Here is a 16813-nt window from a genome sequence, read left to right as displayed (position 1 = left end):
TTTTCCTGCTTTCAAAGGATAAGGTTCTTCATTTCTAAAAATACTATAATCAGTTTTGAAAAACAGAATCAAAACCTTCCATGTCCTTTCCTGAGTCCCTGTCCCACCAGCTCACACTCATCTCATTGGAAGTCACACACACATTTTTTTCCTGAGTTTGATTTTCCTTCTTCCAAAAAAGAAGATTTTGTGGATACAAAGTTTTTAATGTGAAACTACTTTTTCTCCATTTTGTTCCATTTTTATATTAATCAAAGCTTTATATTAATGGGCATTTTCATGCGGCTACAACATAATAATAACTTTCAGGTACTCAAAAGGAGTTTTCTAAGATAAACTGTCCTTAGCTGCCTATGCCATGTGCATTTCATTATATTTTAACTAATATAAACTGACAAAGAATGCAAGACATAACTTTTTAAAAAATCTAAGATACCGAATTCATAACACCAAATTCCTGCCACTTGCCAGGGACAGGAGTTTACTGTAATAGCAAAAGCATTTTAAATTGTGAAACTACAAATCAGCGTCTACAACACTTAATGTCAATCTGCTTACGTTGCTGTGCCAACTAATGGAGACTGGAAAAGATACGAACGTAGCTTACTGGAGCTTATCAAAGATACACAGACAGATAAACTTAAATTCAATATTTAAATGTCATAAGTCAATAATACTGTAATTTTAGGAAACCATTAGCAATAAATATTCAAGTACTTTCCACAGGACAAAGGGCTTCAATTAACAGACATCAAGGAATCCAGTTCTTCCAGGGGAGACCCTATCTACCAGATATTGAATACATCAGGCTCAGATAGCTTGATGTCATTAAGCATCCAATTTCTTTAATTTCCAGATTTCTGAGTCCCTCTTCACCAAGACAACATGACTGTGTCTTGTTTCCCCTACAAGAAACAAGGATAGAACAATCTAGCTAGGCAGACACTCGCGCCTTTCCGGTAATAGTTTCCTTCTCATTACCAATGACTACAGAACTCTGTGATTTATGATTTTGCTTCCCAGGTAACTTGACTACAGGAAGAACACATACTGAACTGAAGAACACAGACTAAAGAAAACAGTTTCTGATTTGGGAGACGGGAAGTTTTAGAGTGATGCCGTGTTAGGCATCCAGGCTTCAGTTTTCATTCTCAAATGAAGTTTAGCATGAGTACAACCCTGAAGCCTGGGTCCAATTCTTACCAATATGATCTATCAAAGACTGTGAGCCTGAAAGGCTGAGACACACATTGAGGACTACAACATTCTCAAAGGAAATACACCCCATGAGCAGTAACAGATCCAGGTAAATGCCTACCAATCTCCCCCAGCTGGGTAAGCTTCTGATTCCAGCAGGACCAAGCCAACTGTATTTTCACCTTACAAATTCCTATACTAAAATCCCATTATATTCTCTCACAAGATGGATGGTATGAAATAGTAAGAAATATACATATACTGGTCTCTGTGCCTGAGAGTTCCTGATATAGTTCCTGATGCTGAGCTCCTAAAACCCTTGTCTTTGGGGGGTACTCAGAGAGTCTTATGTTCTAATATTTCTAGTTCCTGACACAGAACTCCTAGGAGCTCTGCAATTTCCTGAGTGATATGAACATCTAACACCAAGCTCCCAGGTCCCTCTGAACCTGGGGGTGATTAGAATGCCTTTTGTTTTAATGAGGTGACTTTTGGTGGGATTCTACGTGGCGGGTAGGCACCAGAAAGAAGCTTGAATTTTCAGGTCCATCCACCATTCTCTGGAGAGGGCCAAGAAATGGAGTTAATAATCTATCATGCCTACAGGATGAAGACTTCATAAAAAGTCCCTCTAGCACAGGGTATAGAGAGAGCGCTTCCAAGTGAATGAACATATCTAAATGCCAGGAGGGTGGCACATCCCAGCTTTATGGGTCTAACACTCCTACACTCACGAGACATCTGGACTTTGCCCTATGAACCTGACCATGTATCTGCATCCTTCATCATATCTTTTATGAAATGCATTACCATAAGCTGGTAAATAAATGGACACTTGCATTTCCACGACTCCTATGAAGCACTCTAACAAATTCTCCTGTCCAGGACGGGGGTTATGAGAAAGTGGACTTCTAGCCGGTCAGTCAAAAATACCAGAAATAACCTGGGACTTCGGACTGGTATCTTAATGGGAAGGCAGTCTTGTGGGACCAAGTCCTTAACTTGTGGGATCAGAGGCCAACTCCAGGTAGACAGAATCAGAACTGAATCCAACTGCAGGCCGCTCAGCTGGTGTCACAGAATTGGTTGGTATGGGGGGAAACCCACACATTTGGTGACCAGAAGTGAAGTATTGTGTGTGTGCAGGAGACACACAGGAGTGATTTTCCTACACAGATGGTTTCCAGTTTCTTTAGCAATTTTAAGTAAACTCCATCAGCTGAAATGCTCTTAATTTTACTAAGAAAAAAAAATTTTTTTTAATTTCTTGATGCATTCAACATGGATCAGTAGGGGTTTTTTTGTTTGTTTTTTGTTTTTTAAGAATGAAGAAGAAAAAAAATTCTTTTCTGTGATGACAACAGAGAGAGAAAATTTCTATTTGTATTATATACTCCAGAAATGAACTCACAGGTTCTCAACAGACCTCTACAGGAAAGAAACTGACAAGGAAAAAAATGAAGGGAAGGATTTTTCTGGCAGTCCAGTGGTTAGGACTTTGAGCCTCCACAGCAGAGGGTACAGGTTCGATTACTGGTCAGGAACTGAGAGCCCGCTGTGTGGGATCCTCACAAAGTCCGGAAGCAAAAAATAAGGCACTGGCCTAGAAGGTGACGCTGCCTTTTGTACTTACACAATCTCTTCCTCCACAGTGTGAAAGGACAGCCTCAACAACTCTTGAAACTCACCTCCTAGGACTTAGCAACCACTTGTGAACTCCCACCTCTACATCTGGTAAAAATACAGTGATGTTAGAATTTCAAACATACTGGCTTCAGTTACAAAGCGCGGTAACGATACTAACTTATGGTGACTGAAGCCTTTACCCCATAATCACTTTATCTTTCTCCAATTCTCAAAGGATTTTAGATTAAAACTGGCACTCTTCTGCTTTTTCCAGTCTCGGAGGCAAACAACATGAAACAATTGTCCTCCAACGAGAGTTTAATTTCTCTTTCCCCGGTTTGCCAGAAATGCCACAGGCAAGAATTCAAAACAACTAAGCATTTGCTTGAGTTTTTGCCAAGAAAACTTTCCCCTACTTCCTTGATCATACTGATTCCCTTTTTAAAAAAATCCTCTTCCATGTGAAAACAAGTGAATAGACCATATTTTTGCAAACGCCTGTTTTATATGCAGAATCTAACTGGGTTGACCCATTACTTCTTTCTGCAACCTCCCAGGAACCTTCATGCTGGCTGGAGCAGGGACCTCACAAGGAGATAACATTTAAAGCAATGTTTGGGCAGCAGTAACATGGGACCCAAAGGGATTGCTCTAAGGTTTTCAACAGATTAAACTATGGAATACATCCAAGGGAAAAAAATAAACGGAAATGAAAATACAATTACAGCTACCGTCAGTGCACCTGTGAAAACCAATACTGCAGGTTTCAGCCAATAGAACTGGGGTTTTGAATTTTAAATAAAGATCTCTATAACCTGGCAAGGTACTTAACATATCCCAACCTTGCTTTCCTTAACTATTAAATACCTAACACCAGAATATTTAGGAGGACTATGATGATTAAACACCATGTGTCAAATATAAAAACTGAGTGTGTATAACACGGTATAATTGAGTGTATAATAGAAAGAAAACAAGAAATGAGTTATGACTCACAAAAAAATGTAATCACAAATTAAAATTCTACCAACTATAAGCCTTTTTCATTTAACGTTTTATCACATAGAATTCACTCTCTACCAAATATTGTGTGGGTTTCTGGCATGAGCTCACAATATTCCTTCTGCCTGCAGTTTCCATCTAAATATCTTTCTATGTAAAGTCATTTCCAACCTGCTAATCTCTCCAAATCTGCTAATCTCCCCAACCTTCTGCAAGTTAAATATGTCTGTGTTCCCATCACATTGTGCTCATGACATTATTATACATATTATGGTTTAGGGAGAAGTGTGTGAACCCCAATATTTGCTACAGAATTCACTCCTGGGGCAGAAATCCTTTCACAGCTCAATATATTCACAATCTACCAGGGACCAGTGCACAGTAGGCAATAAATAAACGTCTGTGACTGTATGAATGCATATATTAATTATTCCTTTTTTCATCTTCTAAAAGGGGGGCAAATGTCAAACACCTCCTAAAGTGATTTCCATTTTTAATACAGATTATAACAAAAACAAATCTCTCATTTTAGTGGAAATGAGATTTAGTGGAAATTTAAATGGAAATTAAATTAGGGAGATTTAAATCAAAATTCAGTTTCCATTTAGTGGAAATTTTAGCGTATACACAGTTAACCACAGAACTGTTTCTATCACCTCGACACAATACTTACTGGCTGGAACAATGAAATCTCCATGTAACTCATAGGTCATCAGCGGCTCTGGAAGACTCCTACATGGAAAAGACAGCTCAGAATTACCAAACAGGTCAACTCTCTTTGCGCTTTTTACAAAAGGATATTCAATATGTCATGCGTTTCTTTATGTGCAAAACTCTCCAAGAAATATTTTACATATCAAAAAAATACATCATTCAAATGGATTCCTTTATTAAGTGTTATCTGCACCAGGCATTATCAAAAGCTCAAGCAGTCACAAATCCCTATCGGATCTAAGCACATAGTATTTCACATTTAATGTAGGAAAGTACCTTTACAAACATCTGATTTCATATATAAAACTTCCTTCCACAGACTAATTTATTTAAGGTCAAACATTTTATCCAACTAAATATAAACATAATATTGGCAATCACCCCTAGGGCATTCATTGAAGACGTCACAAAAACTATATGGAGAAGATTAAACAAACTTAAAGAAATCAAGCCCCCTCCTCTTACATCTCTTATAAAAATATAGTACTCAATTTTGATATATGCCTATGAAACAATAAAGATATAAAATAAAATTGATAACAACTTTTAAAAAATCATTTTAATTTTCTACAAAGCAAATTACATAAATAGTAGATTTCATACTGTGGTCAACAGAATGTTAGTTCAATGAGCATTGATATGTATCTTAAATTTTAAAAGACCAGATCTTCAAACTCTATAAACACTTAAAGAACACTAAGACGAGTTATCAATCTGCACTCGCTTTCTGGAAGGCAATCTGGCAACATAAAAGATAAAAACTTCTTAAAACGTTTAGATCATGAAGCCCAGAAATTCCTCTTCAAATGCTTTTTAAAAAATTAAAGACATATATACACATAGAAAAAAACATTTAAAACACATTCAAATCGCATTCAAAATGCCAGGGATAAAGAAGGTCATGTCACACTGACAAAGAGGTCAATTCATCAAGAAGACATAACAATCCTAATTTTTTAAACAATCCGAAATGAGTTTTTAAAATTTATTAATTTATTTTGGCTGTGCCCCCATGACTTGCAGGTTCTTAGTTCCCCAACCAGGGATTGAACCCTCAGTCTCGGCAATGAAAGCACAGAATCCTAATGGACTGCCAGGGAATTTGCAACAATCATAAATGTTAATGGGTCTAATAACAGGATCTTCAAAATCCATGAAGCAAAAACCGATGGAACTACAAGGAGGAAAAAGACAAGTCCACAAATATGACCAGAGATTTAAACATCTCTCTGTTTCAGTAACTGATAAAAACAAGTAGACAAAAAAACGATAATAAATAACAAGTAGACAAAATCAATTAGGATACAGATTTGACCAAAGCTACCAACCATCAATGTACCTAATTGGTATCAAAGCGAAAGTGAGTCGCTCAGTCGTGTCCGACTCTTTGCAACCCCATGGACTATACAGTCCATGGAATTCTCTAGGCCAGAATACTGGAGTAGGGTAGCCTTTCCCTTCTCTAGGGGATCTTCCCAACCCAGGGATCAAACCCAGGTCTTCTGCATTGCAGGCGGATTCTTTACCAGCTAAGCTGCAAGGGAAGCCCACCTAATTGGTATTCCTGTCACCTAAATGACACTGTATCCAAAATCAACAGAAAACACATTCTTTCCTAGTGCATATGGAGGACTCATCATGATAAAGATATCCTGGACCATGAAACAAATCTCAATAAATTTAAAGGGTTCAATTTATACAGGGTATTTCTGTTTACAATTAGAAACTGAATTAGACATCAGTAACAGAGATATCTTTTCCAGTCCTGTGGTCACTGCTGAGTTTTCCAAATTTGCTGGCATATTGAGTGCAGCACTTGTACAGCATCATCTTTCAGGATTTGGAATAGCTCAACTGGAATTCCATCACCTCCACTAGCTTTGTTCATAGTGATGCTTTCTAAGGCCCACTTGACTTCACATTCCAGGATGTCTGGCTCTAGGTCAGTGATCACACCATCGTGATTATCTGGGTCGTGAAGATCTTTTTTGTACAGTTCTTCTGTGTATTCTTGCCATCTCTTTTTAATATCTTCTGCTTTTGTTAGGTCCATATCATTTCTGTCCTTTATTGAGCCCATCTTTGCATGAAATGTTCCTTTGGTATCTCTGATTTTCTTGAAGAGATCCCTAGTCTTTCCCATTCTGTTGTTTTCCTCTATTTCTTTGCATTGATTGCTGAAGAAGGCTTTCTTATCTCTTCTTGCTATTCTTTGGAACTCTGCATTCAGATGCTTATATCTTTCCTTTTCTCCTTTGCTTTTCACTTCTCTTCTTTTCACAGCTATTTGTAAGGCCTCCCCAGACAGCCATTTTGCTTTATTGCATTTCTTTTCCATGGGGATGGTCTTGATCCCTGTCTCCTGTACAATGTCACGAACTTCATTCCATAGCTCATCAGGCACTCTATCTATCAGATCTAGGCCCTTAAATCTATTTCTCACTTCCATTGTATAATCATAAGGGATTTGATTTAGGTCATACCTGAATGGTCTAGTGGTTTTCCCTACTTTCTTCAATTTAAGTCTGAATTTATTTTTATTTTTCTAGGCTCCAAAATCACTGCAGATGGTGACTGCAGCCATGAAATTAAAAGACGCTTACTCCTTGGAAGGAAAGTTATGACCAACCTAGATAGCATATTCAAAAGCAGAGACATTACCTTGCCAATAAAGGTCTGTCTAGTCAAGGCTATGGTTTTTCCTGTGGTCATGTATGGATGTGAGAGTTGGACTGTGAAGAAGGCTGAGCGCCGAAGAATTGATGCTTTTGAACTGTGGTGTTGGAGAAGACTCTTGAGAGTCCCTTGGACTGCAAGGAGATCAGCCCTGGGATTTCTTTGGAGGGAATGATGCTAAAGCTGAAACTCCAGTAATTTGGCCACCTCATGCAAAGAGTTGACTCACTGGAAAAGACTCTGATGCTGGGAGGGATTGGGGGCAGGAGGAGAAGGGGATGACAGAGGCAGGATGGCATCACTGACTGGATGGATGTAAGTCTGAGTGAACTCCAGGAGTTGGTGTTGGACAGGGAGGCCTGGCGTGCTGCGATTCATGGGGTCGCAAAGAGTCAGACACGACTGAGTGATCTGATCTGATCTGATCTGAACAGAGACATCTAGAAAACCTCAAAGAAAGGAAAACTAGGAAGTACTGTGAATTAAAATGAAAATAAGACATATCAGAATTTAAGGGATATTGGTAAAACAGTATTTGGGGGAAATTTTATACCACTAAGTACTTATGTTAGAAAAAAGTCTTAAACTTTCTACCCTGAACAGCCAAAAAAAAAAAAAAACAACAAAGTAAATTAAACTGAAAATAAGCAGAAAAACAGAAACAAAGATCAGAGCAGAAGTCAATCAAACAGAAAACAAAACACAACAGAGAAAATAAGTGAATACAAAAACCGGTTCTACATAATCCATAAAGTTGTTAAGTCTGCGGCTGCTCAGTACTCAGTCGTGTCCGATTCTTTTGTGACCCCATGGACTACAGCCCACCAGCTCCTCTGTCCATGGGATTCTCTACGGAAGAATACCAGAGTGGGTTGCCATTTCCTTCTCTATGGGATCTTCCCCACCCAGGGATGGAACCCAGGGTTCTTACATCTCCTGCACTGGCAGACGGGTTCTTTACCACTAGCGCCACCTGGGAAGCCTAGCCATAATAATTAGGAAATAAAAGATAGAAAACACAAATTACCAGTCACAAGTAACAGAGGTGACTGAAGAATCACTGCCGGCTCTAAAGACAATAAAATGTTATGAAACTATTCATGCCCACAAATTCAACAGTTTAGATGAAATCGACAAATGTCTTAAAAGACAGAAACTATCAAAGCTCACTCCATAAGAAGTACTTCCTCTGAGAAACAGCTATCCCACGTCTGTTAGAGAAAATGAATTTGTAAACATCCTGCCAATAAGAAAACTCTAGACCCAGATGACTCACTGATAAATTCTACCAAACAATTAAAGAAGGAATACTACCAATTCTATGCAAATCCTTCCAGAAAATATAAGAGGGAATACTTTCTAAGTCATTCCTTGATATCAGCATTTACCTTAGTATTAATACCAAAATTAAAGACAAAAAGACTATAGATATTACTGATATTACTCATGAATGTAGATGCAACTATTCTACATAAAGTGTTAACAACTGGAATTCAGTAAGATAAATAAAAGGATAATATATTGTGACTAAGTTGGATTTATCACAGAAATTATTGGTTTTTTAGTCGCTAAGTCATGCCCAACTCCTCTGTGACCCCATGGACTGTGGCCTGCCAGATTCCACTATCCGTGGGATTTTCCTAGCAAGAATACTGGAATGGGTTGCCATTTCCTCCTTCAGGGGATCTTCCCAACCCAGGGATTGAACCCACATTTCCTACATCGGCAGGCAAGATTCTTTACCACTGAGCCACCAAGGAAGCCCATCACAGAAACATAACTGCCTTAATATTAAAATAAAATTAATGCAACTCACAACCACCACCACCATTCTAGCAAACTAAAGAAGAAAAACTGTAAGATCATCTCAATAGACAATTTAGAGGAGAAAGGATAGTTTTTCCCACAAATGGTACTGAAGCAACTGGATATCCACATTCAAAAGTGAACTCAGATCCATACTCTGTATCTTATAAAACAACTAACTTAAAATAGATCATAGACCTACGTGTAAAACTTAAAACTATAAAACTCCTGGAAGAAAACAAAATCTTTGTGACTTTGCATTAGGCAAAAGTACAGTCCACAGCAACTAATAAATACATGCAACATCATCAAAAGTTTTAAACGCTCTCTGAAGGACACTTTGAAGGGAATAAAAAGACAAGCCACAAAGGTTGGAAGAAAACATTTGCAAAGCAGATATCTAAGGATCTGTATCCAAAATAACAAGATCTAGCTAGGATATAAAGGAAATGGAACTCTTGTATATCATAAGTAGGAATGCAAAAAAACATAGCCACTCTGGAAAGAAGTTTGTCCGTTTCCCCAAAAGTTAAATATATACCTGTCATAAGACCCAGGCACTACACTCTTAGGATTCACGCAAGAGAAACGAACACCTCGGTGCTCAGTTGTGTCTGGTTCTTTGTGACCCCATGGACTGTAGCCTGCCAGGCTCCTCTGTGCCTGGAATTTTCCAGGCAAGAATATTGAACTGAATTGCCATTTCCTTCTCCAGGAGATCTTCCCACCCAGGGATCAAACACCAGTTTCTTGTATCCCCTGCACTGGCAGGAGGATCCTTTACCACTGGCGCCACCTGGGAAGCCTACGTTCACTCAAAAGATTAATTACACAAAGATGTTTAGCAGCTTTATTTATAACAGCCAAAAGCAACAAATGATGCAAGTATCTATTAACAGGTAAATGGATGAAAGAAGAAATTTGTGGTATATCCATAAAAAGCAACACCAGTTAGCATCAAGAAGGAATGGACAACTGGTGCTTGCTACAACACAGGTGAATCTCAAATTATACCAAGTGAAAGAACCCAGATTTTTTTTTACTTTTTTGGCCATGCAGCATGTGGGATCCCAGAACCCTGACCAGGGATGGAACCAGTGCCCCCTGCGTTGGAAGAGCCTAGTCTTACCCTCTGGACCACCAGGAAAGTCCAAGAACCCAGATTTTTAAAAGTACATGCTGTATGACTCCATTTATATGAAATTACAGGAAATGTCAATCAATGTATAGTGACAGAAAGCAAGCCAAGAGGTTTGCCCAGGGATGAGGGAATGAGAAGAGTGAGAGAGAGCGAATTCAAAGGGGCTTGAGGAACCCCTGATGGCAGGTTCACCATCCGGGCTTTGCTGACGGCGTCACAGATGTACATGCACATCAAACTTGTCCAAAGATATTTTATGAATATATGCAGTTTCTTGTACATCAATTACACTTCAATAAAACCGCTTTGCAAAACAGATGCAAAAATACATTTACAGACTATGCTCCCCCTACATTTCAGTTTTTACTGAATAAATTTCACTTGGAACATTAGATAAGTGGAAGGTGTACAGGGTGTTATTTTGATAATTCATATATTGTGATGTGATAACTGATTTAGCAGTATTCATCACATCACCTAATTACAGTCCACTGCTGTCTACAGCCGTTATACTGTGCATTACATCTCTGTGGCCTGTTTACCTCCCATTACAGGTCTGTCCCCTTTAACACCGGTCTCATCCTTCCACCAGGCCCCTCCAGCCACTATGTTATCTTACATACAATGTATGATGCTGCAGCGCGCGCACGCACACGCACACGCGCGCGCGCACACACACACACACACACACACACACGCACACACACCACACACACACACACACTGCCACACACACACACACACACACCGACAACTGGAGACAGTAGAACTAAACCTGAAAAGCACTGGTGAAGAGAAGCTGTTCTCTGGCTTCCTCTCTCTCCCCTTCATCCCCTATACTCAAAGAAGAAAAATAAAACGAATTACACCACAGACTAAATAAAGAAAAAGACGACGCAATCAAAACGCAAAGCTCTGGTTTTGCTTCAAAACGGGATCAAGGAGGAAGGAGGGATAAAGGAAACTGTTTATCTGTCAGAGAATGAAAGTTAAAGGGTTCTGAAAAGAAAAGAAAAGGGGGTGGGGGATGAGATCGCTTAGAAATCCCATAGCGAGTGCTTCATTTCCAATAAAAATGAATTCGTATCTAAATATCTTCATGCTACTTACATCATTGCTGTATGTCTAGCCAACCAATGCAGCATAAAAAAATAAGAATTATTGGGTGTTTTTAGGTTTGTTTTTTTAAAATTTTGGCTGCTCTGGGTCTTCCTTGTGGCTCGTGGGCTATTTCCGGTGTCACACAGGCGCAGTAATCACTGTTCATGGGCTTGGATGCCCTGCAGCATGTGGGATCCTAGTTCCCTGACCAGAGATCGAATCCCAGTGGCCCGCATCGGAAGGCGGATTCTTCACCACTAGACCACCTCAGAAACCCCTTAACTATTGTTTTATTACTGTTAACGCTGGGGAAGCGGTAATAAAAATGACAAGATTCCCACATACAACACACTATATTGAGTCACCACATCGGTCAGCTTCTCATCCAACGTGAGACATTTTGCACACCTGGGGGCAGGGGAGACCCTCTCGTTGTCCCAGCATTTGGGGAATTACTGGAACTCCCTGGAGGAGGAAATGGCAACCCACTCCAGTATGCTTGCCTGGAGAATCCCACCGACAGAGGAGCCTGGCGGGCTACAGTCCAAGGGGTTGCAAAGAGTTGGACATGACTGAGTGCACAAGCATGATACATTTTGTCTTTTCTATTTGGCCCCTTTTTTAAAGTCCTTGTCTTTTCTGAGACACACTCAAAGATTTATGAGTGCAGCAATATGATGGTTTAGAAAATCTCTAAAGTATTATCCCCAAAACGTGGCAGTAGGGAGACTGACGAAACAAGAAGTGTCGAATGTTGAAAACTGAAGAAGCAGGATACTGGGGCGATGAGAAGTCATTATATTCATCTTCAAGCCTATATGTTTGAAATTTTTAAATATAAAATACGTACTATCAGTTGACTCTAATGTGCTTGTTGGAACCCAAATAGCATTTCCCTGAAAAATAATCCTGTGTGTTGGTTAAAAAGAACTCGTGCTGGGGAGGCAGTGCCATTTGACTGCCAGACAAAAATCAAAGTCCCCCGCAGACCCAGAGCCGAGGAACCACAGCTGCGACTATTTCCCATTCCTTTGCTCCATGTACTTGTCCTTCATCTAACCTCCAGCTTTGTGATCACTCAGTTCCTTTATTTTTTCAAGGAAGTGAATGCTCATAGAAATGCTGAACCTTCTTGGCACTCGATAGCAAAAATGTGAAACTCAAAGTTCATCTTTAAAAAACACCTCATCAATTAAACTTCTTTTCAAATAGCTTTGTATCTTTGTGTCATTATCATAAGTGTTTAACTTCACAGGGTTTACATTTAAATTAAGATATCTTCACTTTAGCCTACAATACAAAGAAAAGATTCAATGAATGTTAATAAATAGCCTTCTTCCTCACTGTTTCAGAGCATTTAATTCCGAAAACTCACATCCGCATTTCAAAACCCAAGTCTCTTCCAATTCTCTTCAGTTGCAATCGATCTGTCAGCTGATGTTCACTGACTATGGACCACACTTCCTGGAGCATCACATTAGGTACCTCATAGTTTATACTTGCATATAAACTTTCACTTTTGAGTTGCACATGCAGAGTCAACATTGGCTGTGTGTTAGACACAGTCTGCTCTTCCCCCCGCTACCAAGAGAAGCTCACCTCAAATACTGTTTCAGGGCACTTGTTATTGTCTTCACTTCCCAATCGACGGAATTCTCCAGGTCTACCTCGTTGCAGGTCTTCACATCTAGTGAGCAAGCAAGGAAGAAACAAATATTAAAACCTGACCATTCAGAGGCCCTCTTGACGGCCTGACAATGCTTAGATTCTTAAACAGCCAAACCACAAATATTGAGTTCTGCGGTTTCCTATAAAAAACATTACATACAATTTCTTATCATATTACAAGCCATGTTCTATTCTCAGACATTTCTAGCACTTCAGAAAATCTGTAGTGGAGATCAAAGTAAAAGGGTAAGGGTTGGGCTAGGAGTATGGAAGATCTTAAAAAAGCATTTCAGTATTCACAACTGAAAAGCATAGATCGCTATTACTACTACTATTATAAGATGCTACTCAGCAGCCATGGCTTATAGCATGTGACATACGAAGTGCCTACATATCTGAACTTGCTTCGGGTGGCATTATTGTTATCACACTGTGTTATGACAGGGGAAACAGCACCCTTAATGTTAAAATTACTATGAGAAGATCAACAACTCAGTGGAGAAGAAGGAAGCTAAGTCTGGTCCCACACTTCTAAGGTTTGCACTCATCATACTATCTCTCCAAAGACTAATACATGATCAACCAAAACAGAAATATGATGACACACAAACTTAAAAAGTCTTTTATGAGTAATCTTTCCTATTAACATTACAATTTATACTCTCATCCAGGAGGTATTTATTAGAAGCCGCTACAAAACATTTCTGACATTCATGCTAAATTGGTTTTCTTTGTCCTGAAATTAATAACGTGTTTCTTCCAAATGCCCTTTCAAATACCTAGTAAGCTCTAAACACATAAAACATGCACTAAAAAAAGAACAAGAAGAGTTGAAGGAGAAGGGGCAGGAGAGGGAGGAGGAGATGGAATGTACAGTTGGTTTTGAAAAGGAAAAAGTCAGTTCTGAAATTTAAAAAGAAGGATGGTGGGGAAAGCAAGCATTCTGAGTGTGGTGGCATCTCCAAGCCTTGGAAGGCTGTGACCCAGTGGCAGGGAAGAGAGTGCGTCAAAGGATCACATGCCTAGGCTTAAGTCCCGCTGCAAACCTGACCAGCCTCATCACTCTAAGTCAGTTCTAACCTATCTGAACGTCAGCTCTTCCTGTGCTCAATGGAGGTGATATAAGCGCTCTATTGAGAGCATCAGTCAATCAGGGCTGTATGCAGACTTCCATGAATCATTAAATGTGCAGGTAATCACCAGAGCTGAGTCACCGAAAGTATAAGCATTCTACCCAAAGAGAGAAGCAGTAAATGGGTTATGATGAATGACATCAGTCAATCAGCAGAAACTGCTTTGAGTTTCTACACTCCAACCATGCAAAGGAGAAAATAAGAGATTTGTGAAAGAGACTTATTTCCCCCTCATTCCAGAAGGTTTCAACTAAGATTCCCCAAAAAACTAGTCGTTTCAGGGTTTTTTTCCTTCATTGCACTCTATTTGTCTAAATATGCAAGGAAACACTTTGTTGGTATACCCTTTTCAAATTAAAGCTCAAAAAAGAAAATCCTGTTCAAACGGAACAGTGCATTAAGTCACGCGTGCCTCTTAAAAGAGAAAAGATGCGTGACAACACAATGCTACCCTCAAATTTTTCGAAAATAAAGTAAAACAGGAAATGATGGTTATTTCACAGCCGTAACATCAGATATATGAAGTCAATTACTCAAAAGTCTAGAGACTTTTTAAAGCACTTCAACAGCTCTTGATTACAGCAACTGACAGCAAGATGCAATAAACTACAACAATGGCAATTGACACTGATTACATTTTGATCGGTTCCTACAATTCAGAACTCATTTGTTACTGCGCTTGTCAGACAAGCCACAGATACATTCAAGAAATCAAATTAAGCACCCTGATTAAAGGTGCAATCCTTCATAACTAGGACTAAATAATTCTGCTCTAAAGGCTTTGCCAACCAATTACTGCAGTAACTGAATATTCTCTCTCTCATTAAATCAATTATTTAAATCTCATACAAGTCAGATAACATTTTCAATCAACTTGCTACCAGCAAATCACCATTTTAAAATCCAGGAGGCTTCGAAAGGAAATCTTTCACTTTCAGCTTTTGATGATTATTTTATATTTTGAGAATCATAGTCTTTCTATGGGAAAATAAGCCACCTTTTGCATTTATGGAATAAAAAGGAGCTGTCACAATAGAAACCAATGACTACATGGTGTCCATGGTATTACTCCTCCATTAAATTGTCACTGTTTTCAAATAACTCAATCACCCATCCCTAGCAGCTCTTGAAAATCTGTGGATGCACTGGGACTAGATAAATTTGTTAGTAACTTATTTGGGATTCAAACTTAAAAATGCATTTAGACAGTTCAATTAGAATATATGCTCTACTACAAATAAGGTAGAAATTCTGTTCCTTCTCTGGCCAAGGAATATTACACCACATGGATTAGTTTAAAACCTACACTAGTGAGCAGAGACACAAAGAGTTGACTTTGTATTTGGATAGACGTTTCATAATTACATAACCAGTGGTCATTTTTCTTTTTGAAACTGGAAACTTGCAGCCCAGCCCGAAGTGCTGACATCTTACTGGACACTGACTTGGGTCCTAAAGTACTTGAAGATGCACAGTGCCTGAATGAGTTTTGAGAATATTCTTTATAACCCAAAACCAGAATCTTTTTCAGCTCCATTAGTTTGCTTTTCCCCTCAACCTATGTGAAAAGTTGTCCTACAAACAAAGTAAGCAACACAATAGGCTTATGGTAAAAACAACTCCAAATCAATTTGATTTCTGGCTTTCTGTGGTTCTATGTCTTAAATAAATAAAATCACCCAGCTGTTACTGCAAATTAAATTTAGAAACAGAAGATTCACCAGCACACACAAGTTACCACTGATTTCCCCAGCACTGCTCTGCTGCTCTCACTCCACCGTGGAGAAGGAAACCCACAGGACAACTGTAACTCAGCTCGGTTCCAGCCTCCCAATAGCGACCACAGCTCATCTGTTACATCCTCACCCCACTTACTAAAATACCATGACTCACCCAAAGACACCTCATCTGCTGTTTCTCCTTGCCTTTCCCAACTGCCTCGAGTTTCTCATAAAAAACAAACCAACCAACCAAAAAACTTCTAACAGACTATGTGTGCCCTCTATTAGAGAAAAAAGAGGAGGAAGAAGGAGGAAAAGAAAAACACGTGTAAGGGGAAGGCAGGCACTGAGGCATGTGTGTGTGGAACCTGAAGAAGCATGGTCTGAGGGGACGCTGGGAGGCTGCTGCAAAACTCAGCAGCCCGCAACTTCTGCCCAGGGGATGGAGAAGGACCAAGACAAACAACTCTCCTCACCAGGGGGGAAGGCAGCTTCCCCCTCCCTACCTCACCTGGAGGAGTAAAACAATGTGTCTGTTTAGAGGGCCTTAATGGTCAACTGCCATCAGGATTTCATGGGTGGTGGAGAGAGGAGAAGGAAGGGGAGAGGCAAACAGGAATGGGGAAGGGAGGATGGAGAGGAAGAGGAGGAGGGGAAGGAAGAGGAGGAGGAAGAAGAGAGAAATATTTCCCTCTGCTGCAATCTTAAATGTGAAGACTGCAAACACCCAAGAGAGACAAGCAGAGAAATACATGCAAGATATTAAGCATGCACCCTTCTCTTAGAAATCATCACAAACATTTAACACAGGAATATTTAAAAAGTACAGAAACACAAAAATATTTTACATAAAAATGGCAATAATAGAAAAATAATAGCAAAGTATATGACTGGTTCTTAAGAATGACAAAGAACCAGGACAAAGGAAAAAAAAAAAAAACACAGAAATTCCTGTCAGAAAATATAAAACAACTTAGAACTTTTTCTCAGATTCTTAAGAAGTTATATTAGTCTTCATTTCTGCAAAG

General features: G+C 39.3%; 1 protein-coding gene across 5 annotated transcripts in view; it reads right to left on the bottom strand.

The window, feature by feature from the left end:
- The window catches only part of ARHGAP10 (Rho GTPase activating protein 10), a 375463-nt gene that overhangs the window by 121336 nt on the left and 237314 nt on the right, over positions 1–16813 (bottom strand). For all 5 annotated transcript variants that reach the window (XM_070386636.1, XM_070386634.1, XM_070386633.1 and 2 more), the window contains 2 exons: positions 12863–12950; positions 4499–4557 (listed from right to left, as the gene is read on the bottom strand). In XM_070386636.1, coding sequence (XP_070242737.1) covers positions 4499–4557; positions 12863–12950 — 147 coding nt within the window. The remainder of the gene's footprint in view (positions 1–4498; positions 4558–12862; positions 12951–16813) is intronic.

This window comes from Bos mutus, chromosome 17, assembly GCF_027580195.1.
Source record: "Bos mutus isolate GX-2022 chromosome 17, NWIPB_WYAK_1.1, whole genome shotgun sequence".
Lineage (NCBI taxonomy): Eukaryota > Metazoa > Chordata > Mammalia > Artiodactyla > Bovidae > Bos > Bos mutus.
This window is presented reverse-complemented; position numbering and strand designations above follow the sequence as displayed.